This window comes from Channa argus, chromosome 14 (genome assembly GCF_033026475.1).
Source record: "Channa argus isolate prfri chromosome 14, Channa argus male v1.0, whole genome shotgun sequence".
Classification (NCBI taxonomy): domain Eukaryota; kingdom Metazoa; phylum Chordata; class Actinopteri; order Anabantiformes; family Channidae; genus Channa; species Channa argus.
The window spans coordinates 17444727-17463140 of record NC_090210.1 but is presented as its reverse complement, the minus strand read 5'-3'; the positions used below and the strand labels follow the sequence as shown (position 1 = coordinate 17463140).

At 38.4% G+C, this 18414-nt stretch overlaps 3 protein-coding genes across 4 annotated transcripts; all 3 read left to right on the top strand.

Annotated features, from left to right (window-relative positions):
* The first annotated feature begins 1979 nt into the window (after positions 1-1979).
* apoda.2 (apolipoprotein Da, duplicate 2) lies at positions 1980-3825 on the top strand. 2 transcript variants are annotated; one of them, XM_067475102.1, is made up of 5 exons: positions 1980-2042; positions 2163-2296; positions 2467-2588; positions 3268-3356; positions 3487-3825. In XM_067475102.1, the coding sequence occupies exons 2-5, from the start codon at positions 2177-2179 to the stop codon at positions 3726-3728; spliced, it is 573 nt and encodes a 190-aa protein (XP_067331203.1). In that variant the 5' UTR covers positions 1980-2042; positions 2163-2176; the 3' UTR covers positions 3729-3825. The 2 variants fall into 2 exon arrangements, with proteins under 2 accessions (XP_067331203.1, XP_067331202.1); XM_067475101.1 differs by lacking the exon at positions 1980-2042 and having other exon boundaries at positions 2066-2296.
* Positions 3826-7495: 3670 nt separating this feature from the next.
* On the top strand, positions 7496-10075 carry apoda.1 (apolipoprotein Da, duplicate 1). Its single transcript, XM_067475100.1, has 5 exons — positions 7496-7595; positions 7892-8026; positions 8975-9096; positions 9209-9294; positions 9393-10075. The coding sequence occupies exons 2-5, from the start codon at positions 7913-7915 to the stop codon at positions 9626-9628; spliced, it is 558 nt and encodes a 185-aa protein (XP_067331201.1). The 5' UTR covers positions 7496-7595; positions 7892-7912; the 3' UTR covers positions 9629-10075.
* A 138-nt stretch (positions 10076-10213) lies between these two features.
* Positions 10214-17758, top strand: LOC137098641 (uncharacterized). The gene is made up of 9 exons (XM_067475099.1): positions 10214-11370; positions 12535-12710; positions 12828-12938; positions 13332-13481; positions 13613-13867; positions 14087-14462; positions 14835-15073; positions 15208-15383; positions 15804-17758. The coding sequence occupies exons 1-9, from the start codon at positions 11235-11237 to the stop codon at positions 17530-17532; spliced, it is 3348 nt and encodes a 1115-aa protein (XP_067331200.1). The 5' UTR covers positions 10214-11234; the 3' UTR covers positions 17533-17758.
* The last annotated feature ends 656 nt before the right edge of the window (positions 17759-18414 follow it).

The following is an 18414-nucleotide window of genomic DNA, read 5'->3' as shown; positions in this document are numbered from 1 at the left end:
CCTCAGAGATAGGAAACGTGTGCAAGGTTTTGATCATGGAAAGTAAACTCAATTATCAGATTGATAAAACTCCCAACTTCACAGGACAAAATACTGAGGCTACAGCCTCTACATCCTACAGCCACATCAGTTGCGAATATACCTCACTCATTAGGATTGTATAATCTCGGCCGATCTGATAAAAATTTGAAAGCAGTAACAGCCTAGCATCAATCAATCAATCGATAGATCGATTGGGCAGGGACCTTCACCGTTCTTAACACAGTGACACAAAGATGTAAGCACTGATTTACATCTCCCCCTTTCTGCATGGAGATGGACAGGGGTCATGACGGAGCGCTGCTCGTTATATTGTTTGATTGACTTGGCAGAGTGAATTTGACCCCGCAGTCAATGGTCCCATTTGAAGTTCATTTTACATTGAATTTCAGTAGCTGGCAGGTGAGTAGATTAGCATTAGCAAGACGCACAGCGAAACAGGAGCCAGTAAGTTATGGTAAAGTTCATGTGCAGGGGGGCAACATGAGCAGATAAGTAGCTGTAGGCTACTGGGAAAGTGGGGAACACTGTGACACACATAGGTGAAGAGTTATGAACATATTCAATGTGTTCTTGGTTCCTGTGTTCACTTTGTCTGTGCCAGAGGTACAAACCCTGATGAGAGGATGTGCAAAAACGTCCTCCACAACTTGGAAGCAATAAGGGTACCGTGGTCTGACACCACATCAACTGGTTGGCCACGAATAGAGGACTTAGGAGCATTATTTTGGTTATTTCCTTAGCAAAGCAGAGTTTAAGGAGATTTTGGAAATATAGTCCACCACACCATATTATTTTTATGGTGTAATTTTGAACTACTTTCACCACTGCAGCAAACAGAAGAGAGACAGTGGAAAAGTCAGAAAAATATAGTCTAATAATGGAGATGCAGATGCAATAAGTGTACTAGCAGATATTATTAAACTGGTATTCATTCATAGTTTCATTCCAGTCATTAGATACTGTATAAACAGGAGGATCTGAAGGTGATTTGCTTGATAATTTTTACTGAAAAGAGTTAAAAACACTTAGGAATTAAGAGAATTAGGACATGTAACCTGCTAATTTAGTGAATAATCCCTTAATTCTTGGATTTTCTGTCTGTCTTGTTTGTTTGTTAGGGATCAGCGCTGGTTTAACCTTGAGACACAGGCCCAGCTTTAAATTTACTGGGTCATTGCACACACAAGACTGCATTGAAGCTGTAATCCATCTAAGGTAGATGATTACGTTTTTTACACCTTGTGGAAATCTTGTTTAGCTCCTTTTTAGTAGGATTTCTTCGGGATCAAGAATCCTTGAAAGCCTGTGTACCTACTGACTGACATTTGGGGACTTCCTTAACAAATAATATATTTTAAAATATGCCGCTTTTTTATATTTTAATAAAATTACTAAATGCCCTTCTGACTAAGGGCAGTTATTTTTTTATTATCAAGGGAATAAAATACTAAAGGCATGATGGCTGTGTAATGTCAAAATCTGGGCAAATAATTCTGTGTGAATCATGATAAAGTGGTTACAAGTCGATATGTTCTGTTAAACAGAGATCAGCCACATTACCACTGGTGGTCTTAATATTGTCATAGAGGACAAGGGTCAGCATGGCCGCTCTGAGTAGACTGCAGCTACACACAGACCATATTTAACATGAACATGACCTTTTAAAATCTACTTTAACAACCTACTATACTGGATTATTATGATAGCATATCACTGTTGTCCTACATTAGGCCTAAAAGAAGTAACTAATAATTATAATTTGTCCACCTAAAATCATTTGTTTTGGCACTTGAGCCTGTGACTTTTACACTAACCTGTCAATCCTCTCTTGCGCTGTGAGAGGCCTGTTTAAACAGAAAATATGTGAACAGCTGTCAGTTCCCACAGGGACTTCGCAACTTTCTCAAGAATAGCTTAGGCCTTCCTCCATGGAGGATATGGCCACTGCTCTATATAAACAGCATCAAAACTCATCACATCACTGCTACCTGATAATACAGGTGAGCAAGCTGCAGCAGTGATTCCCGCTTGCTGTCCAGTGTCTGCCTTTGTAAATATTGAAAATGCTTTAAAGACACCTTATATAGGTACAAATGGACATTCTTTTTTGTTGTCTATAGGGTGTGGACAAAACATGAATCCCATACAGGTGATTTCCTCCATTCTGCTGCTTGTCCTGGCAGCCAATTCTCAGGTGATCCAGCCGGGAAGATGCCCTGTACCTGCTGTCCAGAAGAAGTTTGATGCTTCTCAGGTAAAAAAATGGCCCATATAATATAAAGTTGGTGAATGGGCTGTATTTTATTATCTTTAAATTGTAATATTAAACAAAATCGCCCATAGATACAACACTCTTGATTTAAACTAAATTTTTCAAGCTTGACTTACAGCATTTACTGTATGTTCCCTGCGGTTCCTCTGCAGTATCTTGGTACATGGTATGAAATCCAGAAGCTGCCAAATAATTTCCAGTTGGGCGAGTGCAGCACTGCCACCTACAGCCTGAAAAGCCCCGGAGTCGTTGATGTGCTCAACAGGGAGCTGCTGTGAGTACTGCATGTACACCTCTAATGGATTTACAGTGGTGGCAGCACTATTGAGATCCTTTACTTACTAAGTAGAAAAACCACTGTGCGAAGTACTACAAGTAAATAAAGTTGCAAATATTATTACAAAAAAAGTCCTCACTGTACCTGGGAAGGTTTTTTCTACAAAATGCAACTATAGTTTTAAATACATATTTTATAAGGCTGAACAATTATTAGTAATTTTTTAATTTCAGACACATTTTAGTGTTATAGTTGGTGGAAATGGGGCTGATTCTACATCTACACACTTTAGGATGCTTTTATTTACTGGATAATAAAGCATAATATTTAAAAATTAATTGTAAGTGAATTGATGAAATATCCTTCAACTGCAGCTGATAAATGTGTAACACAAAATTAGAAATACTTTAGTACATCAGAATTTTACAGTGCAGTGCCTGATTAAATGTAGGCATTAGTTCATTTCACATGTGTTGGATTTAACAACATTTGTGACATGAAATTTCAAAAATCATGAATATTGATTCCCATATCAGCCTTTCGGAGCCCAGATAAAAAAAACATAAAGATGGAACAAATATGTTCATACAAATCTAGGACTTGAATAGAGTCAGGTGGTTGTTTAAAGTCTTTATTTTAGTCTTACACGAGTATTTTTGAAATTTGTCTCCGTTAGTGCCAATGGGACCATGAGCTTCATCAGAGGCACAGCTGTGGCCAAGGACCCTGCTGAGCCTGCCAAGCTGCTGGTCTCCTTCTTTGAAAGTAAGAACCTACAAATTCATACATAATTTTGGAAAAGTTATCTATTGCAATTGAGCATTTTGATGTACATTTTTTGACAATGCACAGAGATGAGTGATGATTTTACAGTCCTGTCTTTTTACACCACCAGCCTCCCCCCCTTCACCTTACTGGGTTCTGTCCACCGACTACACCAACTACTCTCTGGTCTACAGCTGTACCGACCTTGGTTCGCTCCGTATGGAGTTTGCGTGGATTCTGAGCAGGCAGCCCATCCTGCCTGAGGAGACCATTGAGGATCTGCAAAGCACCCTGTCCTCCATCGGGGTCCTCTTGGACAAACTGGTCAGCACCAACCAAGATACAGATTACTGCAGCGCCATGCACCAGTAAACAGACTAAAATGAGCCTTATTCAGACTACAGGCCTACATATGTCTGTACATCTCATTTCATGAGTCAAAACCAACCCAATAAAGTTTTTGACATGATCTGGCTTGTTGGTCATGGTGTTTAGTTAATAATCCCATTTTTTTTTGCGCTTAGTTGATTACATGTTTTCCCTGGTTCTATTTTTTCTCCTGTCTAGATGTGTTTTCTTCATCTGCACTCAGTTTTACAATTTCTGTTCCCCCTCTCTCCTGTTACCTGATTAGGCTCTGACCACACACAAACAAACACCCACACCCACACACCCACACACACACACACACACACACAAACACACACACACACACGATCACAAACAATCACCCCCTACATAGTAGCCTGCTGCTCCCCCTCACTCCTTGCCAGATTGTCTTGTCATTAAACAGAGTTGTATGTGATTCTCTGAGGAGAACCTCACTACTCACCCAACAATCAACATTTCTTCATTCTCAGCTCATCAGTCAGGAACTGACTTTCTTCTAAGACCTGGTTAGTTGCCTAATTATAGTCTGTTCTTAGTTTTTTAAGTTAGTTTGCTTCAATTTGCCTGTTCTTCTTTTTAGCTTATATGCTGTGTTCTACAGAATGGCAACCACTGGCATAATGTGCACCTGGAGAGGTGCTTGTTTAAGCAAAGTCAGGGTAGTGTAACAACAGCTGTTCTGTACTTTTTTAAAAGTCAGATTGGAAATGTAACTTAAAGTGTTAGTGCTACATTTTTTGACTGAAGTTTTTTATTTTGCAGAACAGGTGCAATGTCGTCTGTTTTACTAAGAATATTTATAAATCCGTCTTGCATTTAAAACCAGCACAGTGCCATTTTTCTGGACTTACTTACTTTTCTCACTCACATTTTATTATATGTAAGAGTTTGCACACACACATTGAAGTAAGATAATATTAAAGCGTTTTGAGTTCTGATTTGCAGTTCTGATCTAACAGTTGATTGGATGTAGGACCAGTTGTGAAGGTGGCCTCATGGTATGTTTCATGGTATTATGGAACTTGCACAGGAGTATATTTTGTTTTCAGTCACAAAATAGCCATTTGGCTCATCAGCACTTAATAAAACTAGAGTAATGCTGCAACAGTTCTGTGGAAACCTATTAATGTAGTTTAGGTGAAAGGTCAAACTTGGTAACACCTGTAGTCCCTCAGCAGCAGGAAATATTCTCAAGCTCTTATAGCACTTTTAACCTACCTCCAACTTCAGAGATAGATTGGTGACCTGTCCAGGCTGTACCCCGCCTCTTGTTCACTCTCATCTGTGATCAGCTCCATTCCCCGTGTGACCCTCTCATGGACAAGTGTGTGTCTAACTGATAGATGTTTAACCTACTGTGTGTGTGTGTGTACACAGGTGCAGCAGCCATAACATGATCACACATACTGTGACATGAAATGTTACTGTTGCTTTCATGTAAGCCTGTCAGTCATTTGTTTTAATGAAGAGGAAAAGTTTAATATCTCGATTTCTTTCATCAAGACATTAAAGAAGTCTACACTATGTTTTTGATCCATTTCATAAGCCTGACAATTATGTATCATGATTATGACACATATTAAGAGTCTGACTTTTCATAAGAAAAAAAGGTGTTAAACATTTTCACAACATTTTACTTATCTGAACCACGATTCATATTAATATGGAAGTAGCCATGTTTGACAATTATAAATCTGCCACAAGAAATACCTTAATATGCAATAATTGACTCTTTTGATGAATTTACATCAAATAAGGTCATAAATGAAAATTTCATATCCTTAAGGTGTTACAGCTCAGGGCACAGCTGAAAATGACAAACAACTAATTTGTTATAATTAACATAAACAGGCCACTGTTACCATTGTAAAGACAAACAGAGTTTAAAGCTGCTCTGTTCATTATTTTCCATACGTAGTTTATGAAGAAACTATATATGTGTGATCCATTTAGCATCTCTTAGAAACAATTGTATGCTACCTGTCCAGCACAAAACAGTAGACAAACACAGTTGGCACCTTGCTGGTGACCACTGTGCAGCTATTAGCAGTTAAAGAGCCAAATATTTTCTCCAGGAGGTACAAATAAATGTTGTTTTATATGTCAATGTTACATTCTCAGCCTCTGGTGTTGCCCAAGTGCCCCCCCAAAAAAAGAAAAAAAGAATATGATTCTTTAGTATTCCTATACATCTATAGATCTACAGTTATCTCTTCAGGGCACTATTTTTTACATTGGATGCCCTTCCTGCTGCATCTGGTGGGGTGGGATTTGAGGCCCCCCTTCTTTAGTATTCCTTACACTCTTTGAATATAGTTCTCTCTCTTAAAACAACTATGCCAGTGCGGTTTGTTCTTTCCTTGATCATCTACTGACCTGTCAGGCTCAGTACTTCCATCCTAGGGGGAAAAAAACCAAACGCCGCTGCCTTAACCAGGCTTTGATGTATCTGGGTGCAGCTAACAAGTCATTCCTCGTTGAAGTGTATTAGCTGGAAATTGAACCTTTTGATCTTCTCTTCTTTAATTTAGCCTCGTTTGTACCCAGAGGGCTTTGTTTGAGCTCAGGCAGCATTTAATGGTTGAATGTAATTGACAGTGCTTGGTTTAAACAGTGTGGAATGTTGAAACAAATGTGGTTTAACATTGATACAATGACTTTTAATTCTACTCACTGACAGTCACATTATAACTAAATAGGACATGCCTCATGTAGGCTGCTACCTATCATCTCTGTGAAATTTGTTTTGTATTTGAATTCATTGTGTGGATTTTCTGATTACAAGATCATATAATGTAGATTTGTATTATTGCTAAGGACTCAGAGTGTGTGAATGTACCACATTAAAATGAATATCTATGGCTTAAGGTAAGAAAGATGTCAGTTTGGTACAGAACAATAATCACCATAAATGTTTTTATCTTACCAAGCTAGTGTGTTCTAGTGCTGGAAACACTGGTCTACTGGTGCACTTTGGTCCAACCTGAAACTGACATGAGATTTTGTACATTCAAGGTCACCAGAAGATGAAACATCATGATTTGGTGATTGCCTGAGCTTTCCTCTAGTCTTCTAACAACATGAGGTTGACTTTTTTTATTGACTTGTAAGTAAAATGCCTCTACAATTACTGTAAAATTTGGTTCAGACATTTATGATCTCCAGAGGAAGAATTGATCTCCTAACCTTCCATCTATCATTGGAACGTCCACAAATGTCAACCTGCTGGATTTACCATTATATAAAAGACACACAAAGGTCTGTAGCAAATTTCACTGGAGTCAGTTGAATATATGTTCAGAAATGTAACCTCATACCACAAATGAAAACCATGGTGCAGTAAAGGTCACGGCTAAAAACTTTTGAACTCCTGAATCATCAAATGTGCCAGCATGCTACTCTGATCTAACCAATATACTGATTGACACCAAATCCATTTTGTTTTGTCTATTCCTCAAAGACTAAGGTGGTATTTTGGCATAGATTTGCATGATTACCCGGATCTGCCATTTTAATAAGCTTTAAAGTTCGCTGCTATCTGTGCTGTTATTGTGCCACCTAAACACGCAAACATCAACGCTCTGATACCTTATGGTAACAATAAAACAATCCACATTTTTGGCCAACTGAGGCAGGAGAATGCACCATATTATTTCTAACATTGCTACCGTTATGTCCCCCATGACTCTAATTAACTAATAGTGTACTTCAAGTCTGAAATAAAGCAACACAAAGATGCCCATTGATTGCACATGGTCACAATACTGCTAAACCTCTCAGAAAGCAACGTCTCTAATTCAAATACCACAATTTGTCCAAGGGAGTGAACTTGAGTCTGAACTTCCAGAGGTAAGAATATATTATTAAAATAACACTGACTTTCATTAGAACATTGTTACAAGAGAAAATGTGATTTGACATAATTTGGGTTGCATTCCTTTGTGTTTTGTGCTTAGAATCTGTGTCAAATTTTTACATTTATATTTGCTTCTAATAACGGTTTGAATGCATTATCCTTCTTTTCAGGGATTTCCCCTGCTGATATTGTGCTTTATTTCAGATTTGTTATTTGTTGCCTTATGTACACAGAATTTCATTTGTGTCTATACAGCTTTTAATTTGGGACACATTTTTGCTTTTTGCAGGTAACAGAGGTTTGTGTTACTATGAAGCTTTTTTTTGCCGTGGTTGTTTTCATTTTCCCGCTCATCAGGGCTCAGGTTCCCCACTGGGGACCGTGTCCAGAACCGGCCGTTCAACCTGCGTTCAACCTCAGACAGGTACCAACAGAGAACTACTTTGTAGAGAAAAAAGATGACTATTCTTTTGTTATGCCACAGTGATAAAACTTTTTTGTTCGAATATTTAATGACAAAAGGAAGGACTAGACACTGAACACCCAGCAACCATTCCCATCCCCAGCTGTGCAGTGCACAGTGCTTGTGTCCAAGCCCGATAGCAATCGGGGAGGGTTGCGTCAGGAAGGGCATCCAGCATAAAAACTGTGCCAAATCAAAATGCGGACAATGATCCACTGTGGCGATCCTGAACTCACGGGATAAGCTGAAAGGACAAAAAAAATAAAAAATAAAAAAATTGGAGAAGTCCTATATCCAAAATGCTACTACAGGATTTACAGTTGTTAAATTGTTTGACACCATACCATGCATTGATGGTATGGTGTCATTATAATACAGTAAGTCCAGTCGCCACTGAGCTAGAACATCTGGGATAATAATAATAATAACCTACTATGATGGGCTACTATTGGCTAAACTACTTGAAGTAATTAAAGTGGCAAGTAATACAAAGTTGCAAATGAAGTTTGAATAATTTTGTTTTCAGACACATTCCTCTTTTTTGCAAAGGTTAATTGCATTTTAATTTTCACCTTGATATGTTTGGAAGATCAAGAATAAATCACATTGTCACAATAATTTCATGAGAAGAGGTAAAAAATATTTTTTTACAACTTTATAGGCTATAAACTATTACAATGAGTGGGGTCAAAATTGAACTGTAGTATTGTAGTATTGCAGTACGTTGTTACACCCAACCACTAAAGATAAGAAGAAGATAAGAGCTTATAAAGAAGGTAAAAGAAAATGTTTTAATTGGAAACCTCTCATACGTTTTTACTGAATTCACTAAGGTATGTAGATTTATTCATGCTCTCCACTGACTGCTCTCTAAATTATCTTTCAACGCATGTGTTTTTGCCCTCATAGTTCATGGGGAGATGGTTTGAAATCGAAAAGCTGCCAGCGCAGTTTGAGAAGGGCAGCTGCATCGAAACCAATTTCACTTTGACGACAGACAACTCCATCCGAGTGGCCAGCTCTGAAATACTGTAAGTCCTAGCTGTAATTTCTCTGTGCAAATGTGGGGTCAGGAGGTAATATTTGCCTGGTGCTTATTTCACTTTAATTCAACAAGAGATGTGACTGTGTGGAATCAAACAGAAATGGAGAGCTGAGGAAAATCGAAGGGATTGGGGTCATAGAGGACATGAGGAATCCGGCCAAGCTGGGAATAAGTTATTCCTATGGTGAGCATGACTACATTTGCTACAGGTTTTCTTTATCTTCAGCAGAAAACAATAAGCCTTTTGACTCTTTTGTCTCATGTCTGGCATGTTCACCACAGTCCTGCCGTACTCCCCTTATTGGATCCTGTCCACTGACTACGTGAGCTTTGCCCTGGTGTATTCCTGCACTGACATCCTGAGGCTGTTCCACGTTGATTTTGCCTGGATCCTGGGCCGAAAACGAACCCTGCCGGACTCTACCATCCAGAAAGCCAAAGAGCTCTTCACCAACAACAACATAGATGTGATAAGGATGATACCCAGCAAGCAGCAGGGCTGTGACAAAGCTCTCTGAGCAAGGGGGACAACACAAGGTGGTGCTGTTGTTGACAAGTGGGAGAAGATGATTTATTGAAATAATATTTTACATTGTCTGTGATCAGGAGGGTTTACTCAACTCAGTTACTTTGTTTGTGTTGAACAATGTTTCACCACCTTTTTACAACAATAGCACAAGACAACTGCATCCATTTACTATGCATTACAGTTAGCGCTTTGATGTGTACATTATATACAGCATAACAGCATAAATTAATGCTAGATAATTGATGAGCACATCACCACTGGTTGTGATATCACTGAGTGTAATTACTGTGATATAAGCTTAAAGTAAAGTGCACACTCTTAGCCATTTAAGGTGTTTCAAATGAAACTGATATTGAGTAATACACTGTTTATACCACAAACTGGAAATAAATAGCTTCTATTTAGCATTGATATAAATTGGTTAATGTGATCTTGATTCCTGCTCCATTTTCTTTACCACTAATACGCAATTTTCAGTGTAAAACTATTGTGTAGATATCACTATGTAGGTTAGGATTTATACAGAGCCTGGGATTGATTTATTCAGGACAGTTCACTAAGAAGTTGGCTCTCTTTTCACATGTGTAGGGTTTTAGCACGAAGCTGCGTGAGCAGCTCCACTGGAGAAGATGAATTTAAGAGCAGTAATCAAGCAGAAATAATTATTTAGGGTGAGCCTAACTTAAACGTTTAAATCTCTTAGAACCAAATATGTTTGTACTTCTGTGAAGTGGGTCCGTGTCACAGGAGACTTTGACAGCATCATTATACTATAAGTTTTTCTGGTGAAAAAAGTACACACTGCATCTCTTTTTTAAGGCAGACATGTTTTTAAGTAAAATGAGCAAAGATCGATTGATTGCAGCTTCAATGAGTAAAATGAATGTTTGTAAAGATGGTGTTATCCTGAGAAGTTCTGGATATTTATACTGTCAAGTTTATGGTCCTGTTTGACCTGCTCCTACAGGACAGTGCATGCACACATGGGAGATACAGTGAAATACACAATGTATGGCCTCTAAACTCTGCAGAAGTATTATAATGTATAGTATAATATTTTTAATCTTTGAGGTAAGGAGTAATGCAGGCTCTCAAAATAATGTAGTGGAGTAAAAAGAATGTTTGCCTCCAAAATTTAGTGGAGTGGAAGTGTAAAATAAAATACTTGAATAATGTGCAGGTAATTCAAAATTGTAATTAAATACATTACCTCCTTTTCCACGTCTAGTATTACATAAATGACAATTTTATGTAGAATTGTTTATCTTCTGCTGCGGAACATTGTCGACTAAGGAGTTTCACATCGGATTTATTTTTGCCCTGCACTACACTGGCTTAGCTTAGTAGCTCATGGTGCAACTTTGTTGCTGAGAATTTGACGACAGCGTATCGAAAGGCCTCACGGGTGAAGGTCATTTACGCTGCTAAAGCACGGATCAAGCAGTAATGAGTGTGTGAGATATTTTCCTAGGGCGGAGGACGTGATGTTTGATGGCTAAATAACCTGATGTTTAATTGCTACCTGTTAGCATTAGCATTAAGGTTAGATTCCAAGCCTCTGGAGGAGAAGGAGGTCGGCGCCGGTTTGCTGAGCGATGGCGGAGCCTCCGACGTCCCGTGTTTGTATTCGCCACTCTCGCCAAGACGTCGAAAAACTCATCAGAGAACTAGAGGAAACAACTCAGTGTAAATATGTGAGCGTCTGCAATGACAAAAACTTCAACGATAAGGGTAAGTTGTAATTTTCACCGTTTGGGTTAAACCTTGTAGGCACATTTATGCAGTTACTGTACTCAAATTGGGTTTTGAGGTACTGACACAAACGTAATGCTGTAGAAACGCACAAGGACTCGTCTTAATAAAATACTCCACTAAATAGAAGTGCAACTTTCAAGTTCTTGAGTTAAAATGGATCAAGTACCAAGTACATGCTCTAAGTTTTACTTTATTTAAACACCGTTGAGCTTGATGGTGTCAATATGAATGTCTAATCCAAATTTGTTCTAAATATTTTTTCTACAGAAATCTTAAATGTTTAGGCCTTAAGTCCCTGTGATTTTATTAGATTATACTTAATGATATACTGTACATTGATATGTTTATCACTTAAATGTTGCAGCTGGTAAAGGTGAAACTTATTTTGATTGCTTTATATATTTCCTGGCCAATAATACATTGTAATTTATCAGTTGATTATATTTTGTAATAGCAATGGATATGCAAAGTAGAAAGTAAAACTGTAAAAGACATGTAGTGGACTAAAAAGTTAATTGTTATGCAGCAAAATTAACATAAAATGGAAGAACTTAAGTACAAGTACTTAAAAAGACAATTTAAAAAGAGTACGTGAGTAATTTTATTTTTTAATCACTGCACTCAAAATAATTACAATTAAGGTGACATATGCAGATGCATAAATACTTAACTAATATCTGGCAGCATATAAAGAAGTTAAAATGTGCTCCAAAATGTGCTATAATTATTTACATTATTGAATAATCTGTCGAATAATATGTTGGGTAAACAGGCGTTGGTTTATAAAATGTCAGAAAATTGTGACAGATGGCTGTCACAATTTAAACAATTGCTTGTTTTTATTGGACAATTCAAAACTCAAAGATACTGTATTGTGGTTGATGTCAAATTGAGAAGCTAGAACCTGTGCCCAGTGCCAAGAATGATGAAGGAGAAGGTCAGGGATGTTCAGCTGTCTGTATGATAAACTTTTTTTTTTAAATTCAGATATCATTGTACAGAGTGCTTTGAGGCAGTCTCGAGGAATTGGCACTTATAAAAGAATGGTTGTTTACGATGACTATTATTCTATTAAATAATAGTTCTTTTTTTAAATGAGGAAGGAGTAAAACAACTGATATCCATTTTTATTTCCAACAGGGTGGCAGCCATCTGCAAAGAACAGGGTCTTCTTTGAAAAGAAGAATGATGGAAAGTCTCCAACCATCACCTTCACTGGGATGCCTTTTATTTTCATTGGGAGCATGTCCTTTGAGTGCCACTTAGGAAAAGACAGGGCAAAGAAAAAAAAGGAGCGATATGCTCAGAAGATCACAGTTAGTATTGTCATACATTGAATACATGTAGTGTAGCGTGTATAAAGTTAATGCTAATGCTTATTCGGCCCCTTTGAGGTAACAATTTGCTTTAATTATCTGCTTTTTTGTTTGTAGTCTGGAGATAATGTGCACAAAAGAAGAAGATATTTGGCTCAAGACACCAAAAAGATCGGTTGCCCTGCGGAGCTCAAGGTGACAAGAGTGGCTATGTTCCCTGACCATAAGGTAAAGCCATTTGTTAGGTTTGTTTTTCCAACTACCTTACATGTACGTGCCCCGTAAAATGCATTCATAGTAAAGTGAGGACAGTTCAAAAAAGGACTGGTAGGGGCCATACTGTCCTTTAAAGGACTACTTGTTCTTATCAGTTGAGGTACCACTATGTATTGGGTTGTTATGCTAAAGAACCTTTTTAAAGTCCTCCCAGATACATTACATTCTTATTGACAAAAATATAATGTGTGTATGAATCATGGATAAGAAGGTGGGGATTAATTTCAAAGAGCTGCAAACTTAGGTTATTTTACTCTTGTACATGATACGCAAATAACTGACAACAAAATAAATCATGTATTTAAATAAGTGTTTGCCTGTCTATAAACCTTCTCATTGCTTCAGATTTTAAAGGATAGCGTGTGGGAAAGAAAGCGTGCCGGTCAAGTCCTTAGGAGTATCCTACAAGAGAACAAACCAGTAGCCTGGGAAAACACCTATTATGTTTTAGTACCACGAGCAGAGGATCATGTCGGTCATCCCATCCTAGGAGAGGTAACTATTCTCTTAAGGCCCTGTGAGCCAGTCCTCACTTGTCCTACCTTCTATAATCTTAAAATTATTTCAGAAACATGTATATGGTTATGTAAAATATAAACATTGAATTATGAGTTGTTTTTCTGCAGGTGGCTTGTGTTCAAGAAGCTATTAACCCTGTGGTTGAAGAGAGAATAAAGGAGCTATTAAGACAAGGAGTGAACAGTGTTAGTGAAATGCGCAGGCGTATCAGAGAATTTGTAAAGAGCAACCTTTACAGTGGTGACAAGCCACTTCCACTAACAAGATATCGGTACTATACCCTGCCCCAAAACTTAAGGAACATCATGAGAAGTGCACGGGATGTGGTTTCTCACTCCATTTATGGTCAAGAAAACTTGGAGGTAAGAAGGACTTTATGCATGGGCAGTCAGATATATGTATACCACAACATTCAGTTTACCAGTGATCTTGGTCCCATTTATCAACCTACATCAGACAACTGGGAGTTCCTTTAAATATGCAAAGTTTAAGGTCGTGTATACTTGCATAATAAATGTATCATGTATACCTGTGAATGCAAATGTATACATAGAAATTAATTAATTTCATTGTTCCAACAGCATCTTTTACGGATATTAAGAGAAAAAGACCCTGGTGACAACATCTTAGGGAGACCACACAGTGAGGGAAAGGATTTCATTCTCTGCTACCAGACACAGTGGCAGCAGCGACTTCTGAATCTGTATGGGCAGGACGTCTGCCTCCTTGATGCCATGTACAAGATGGTGAGGTACAAGCTGCCCTTGTATTTCCTGTGGGTCCGCACAAATGTGTGCTACGTTGTTGTGGCAGTTTTTATTGTCCAACATGAGACCAAGGAGGCACTGTCTGAGGCCCTGCAGGTACTAAAGGCCTGGAATGAAGGATGGTCTCCAGGCCACTTTATCGTGGATTTAAGCACGCCAGAAATCAGTGCTGTGGAGGGTGCATTCACAGGTCAGCATGAGCTAGCCTGTGTCTTTTTAGTGCTTGGTCTTAGAAAGAGCATTTTATTTATATGTCATTCATTAATGGTTTATGGTTAACCATTTTTTTATATATATATATATATATATATATATATATATATATATATATATATATATATATATATATATATATATATATATATATATATATATATATATATACACACACACACACACACACACACACAAACACACACATATATATATATAGAGAGAGAGAGAGAGAGAGAGAGAGAGAGAGAGAGAGAGAAATGTCATAGAACAGGAAGTAACACCTTTGTATCACACTTATGTGTCATTCATGGTCTGATTTAACTGCCTCTTTAAATATCTGCAATAGGTTGCAAAGCCACCCTGTGTGACTTTCACCGGGAGAAAGCGTGGGGTGAGTGGATAAGAAATGTGGACCATGGGGTGCAGAACCAAGAGGTGGCACTAGCATCTCTGAAAAGAACTGCTGCAGCTGACACTCAACAGACGTATGAGCAAGCACTCCGAGAGCTTCAGGAAAGTGAAGAATGGATCAAGAACCCCCTCTTCCAGACTTGGTTTCAGACAACATGGCTGTCTGAAGAGAAGGTAAGAACATATATTGTGTAGCACCGAAGCATATCTTTATACATACCTGAGAAATGTCTTTTGCACCTATTGTATTTTGCACAATTTGAGCAGGAAGGTTTAGCAGTATAATATAACAGCCCTTTTACTCACAGAGGTGGGCCACAGTTTTCCGTGAGGAATCTCTGCAACACAATATTATAACCAACAATGGTATTGAGCGGCTGAATGAGACTTTTAAATATAGCCACTTGGAAAACTACAAAACCAGCACCGTTAGAGAACTGATGACCATCATCGTTAATGATTTCATCCCACAGTTACAGAAAAGGTATGTTTTGAGTTGCCTCACATTGGAAAGGATCAGGTTTTTCTCTTGATGTATGGTTTAATACAGTACATGATATGAGATTTACAATCCTAAACCATATAAAATCTCAATGGCTTGTAAGTTGCTTTGGATAGAAGTGTGTGTAATTGTAATAAATATGATAACTCTGCAGAACAAAGTATGAAATACACAGGGAAAAACACGTATGCTTGTTATGCATGTTCTGTAATAAGTACACAAATAAAAAATAGTAGTGTAACACAACCTAATACATTCTTGTACCAAAATTGATCACATTTCAATGCATTTATCTACTCCTAATTAATAGTATACTGCTAACCGGTAATATGTTTGACATATCTTACCTGAAGACCTGCAATCCTAATGGAAATCACTTAAAACATACTTACTAATTTTCAGGTACATGCAGCTGAACCTCCAATATTCCTCTGGGACCAGTGCCCCTATACCTGGGTTCCTTCACAATCGACCAGGTGACATGGTAATGCACACCAAAGACCAAATGGCAACAGATCTAGGTCCTGAACATGTTACAAAAATGTCTTCAGGAATATTTATGGTGACCAGTGAGGGAAAAAACAAAGAAAGTAATCTTGTCACACTAGGGTCAAGCTCTGCATTACCATCATGCACTTGTGAAGACTGGAAGAGAAACAGGCTTCCATGCAAACACTTTTGTGCAGGTTTCAAAGCAGGGTGGACATGGGATGACCTCTGCCCACAGTACAGAAACAACCCACTTTTTACCCTTGATCCAGTCTGCTTTAGCTCTAGATGTTCAGTTCTGAAGCCTGAGGAGAAACCTCCTCAAGGTCAAGACACTGTCCAGGTTGGAGGTCAGTCAAATGGTGAGGATTATCAAGCTGTGTTTGGAGACGACAATGGAAAAGATTCACATGGTGAAGACCTGGGCAGTGAAGTATTACCTCAAGATGAGGCGGGACCCCCGCAAAAACAGAAAAAATCAATGATAAAAGAAACACCCAACATAGGCAGAAGACGATGCATTGAGCTTCTCAAGGCCATAAGTGACAGTGTCTTTTTTGTGGACAATGAGGACTTCCTACAAAGCCTTGAAATTACTTTGGAAGATGTGGCAATGGAGGTAAAGGAACATACTCCATCTGCTAAAAGGGCTGCACTAAACAGTGTTACAAAAAAAAGGAAACGGAAAGGTACAGTAGGAATCCTTAATTCTGTCCCACTGCCAAAGAGGGCAAAACATCCATATGCACACAGACTTGGTGTATCACCCAAAGGTTTAAGACATTCAGACATCAAAGTCCCAGTACACCAGTCAGACACAGCACACCTGCAAGATCAGTCACGTACAGATGTAAATGAGTTACACCTAGAATCACCTGAGAGGACAGTATCAGAAACATGGTGTAGAATAGGCGGGACAGTTCTAACCCTGGCTGATGAGAACATGCTGCTGAGTGAACAGTGGCTGAACGACAAGCATATAAATGCCAGCCAGAGTCTCCTGAGAGAGGACTTTCCTTTTTTGGAAGGACTCCATGACACTGTTCAGCTTCCAGCAGCCAGAGCCCAAGTTCACACCACAGCAGATGTCATCCAGATCCACCATGTTGGCCAAAACTGGTTGGTATCAGCTTCAATCAGAGGTCAACTTCAGATATATGATTCTCTGCTGCCAAGTAGTTGCACTCCCCTGACTCTAAGGCAGCAAATTGTTGCACTCTATAAGACATTTTGTAAGGGACCAGATGGAATCCTAGAAGTTCAAATAAAATGTACACAGAAGCAGCAACGGGCCATGGACTGTGGGCTCTTCGCCATTGCAAATGCTGTGTCTCTGGCTTCAGGCATCGATCCTGCTGATATCCAGTACAATTTGAATGTGATGAGAGCACATCTCCACACGTGCCTGACAAAAGGAAAGTTAAAGATGTTCCCACACACCCAAAGAAAATCGAGGTGGATCGTAGCAGAAAGATGTGAAATACTAAGTAAATACTGCATATGCCACCAGTACAAGGAAAAGGCGGACATGGTCCAGTGCAACGAGTGCCAAGGCTGGTACCACTCCAGCTGTGTGAACATATCAGCAGCTGTGCTTGAACAAATTGTGACAGATGGGTACTGCTGCCCCCAGTGTAGCTGAGTTAATACATCTATATACCTGTATGCCTTTTAATGTTTTCCAGGAAAGGTTGACGCCACTTGTCTAAGACACTTTTATCTATACTTTTGAAAGTGAAAGATAAGCTTCCTTTATTGGAATGTGAAGGCAACATTTTATTTCACAAAACTCTGCATGACATTGTTAGCAGTACGGTGTGCATTAGTCGTAGTAGTTCTTAGTAAAATAAAACTCTTGTATGTTGTCACATGCTTTTATTTATTTCATTTCACCACAGTAATAAAAATAAATGAAAATCATTTAATTTTAACATGTATGAACAGTATGTATATGTGCTCAATGTCAGTAATGTTTGTTCTGTTCTGTTGCTGTATATGCAATATCAAAATGCCAACATTTAAAATAGAAAAACTGGTGAAGTCACTGAAGACATCAGGCACAAGGCAAGGGACACATTTCACTAGTAAAAGGGTTCTGTGCTTATATGATCAGCAACAGGGTTAGTTGGAAAACAACCAGAGCAGGGACCTGGAGGGGTCTTTGAAGACCAGGGTTGCAAACCAGTGCTGTAGTAAGATTGATCAGATATAGCAAGTTTTGTTACGCTGACAGCCTTGTAACATTCACTTAGTGAGGTATAAAAAAATACAAGTTTAAAATCCTCATATATCAGAAGAATGAAAATTGTTGACAAAGTTGCTATGAGCAGCTGTATAACAAAATATTTTTATAAACTTTATGTTATATGTCAAAACCTCAATTTGTAAAAACTACACGTGTCTACAAATTTAGAAAACTGTAGCAGACGTATTAACTAACATGAAGAGAAAGTACAAGCATAGCTACTTTTCAGCTCTGTTATTTTATGAATTATCTTTTATGAATGCAACGTTGCGCTTAAAA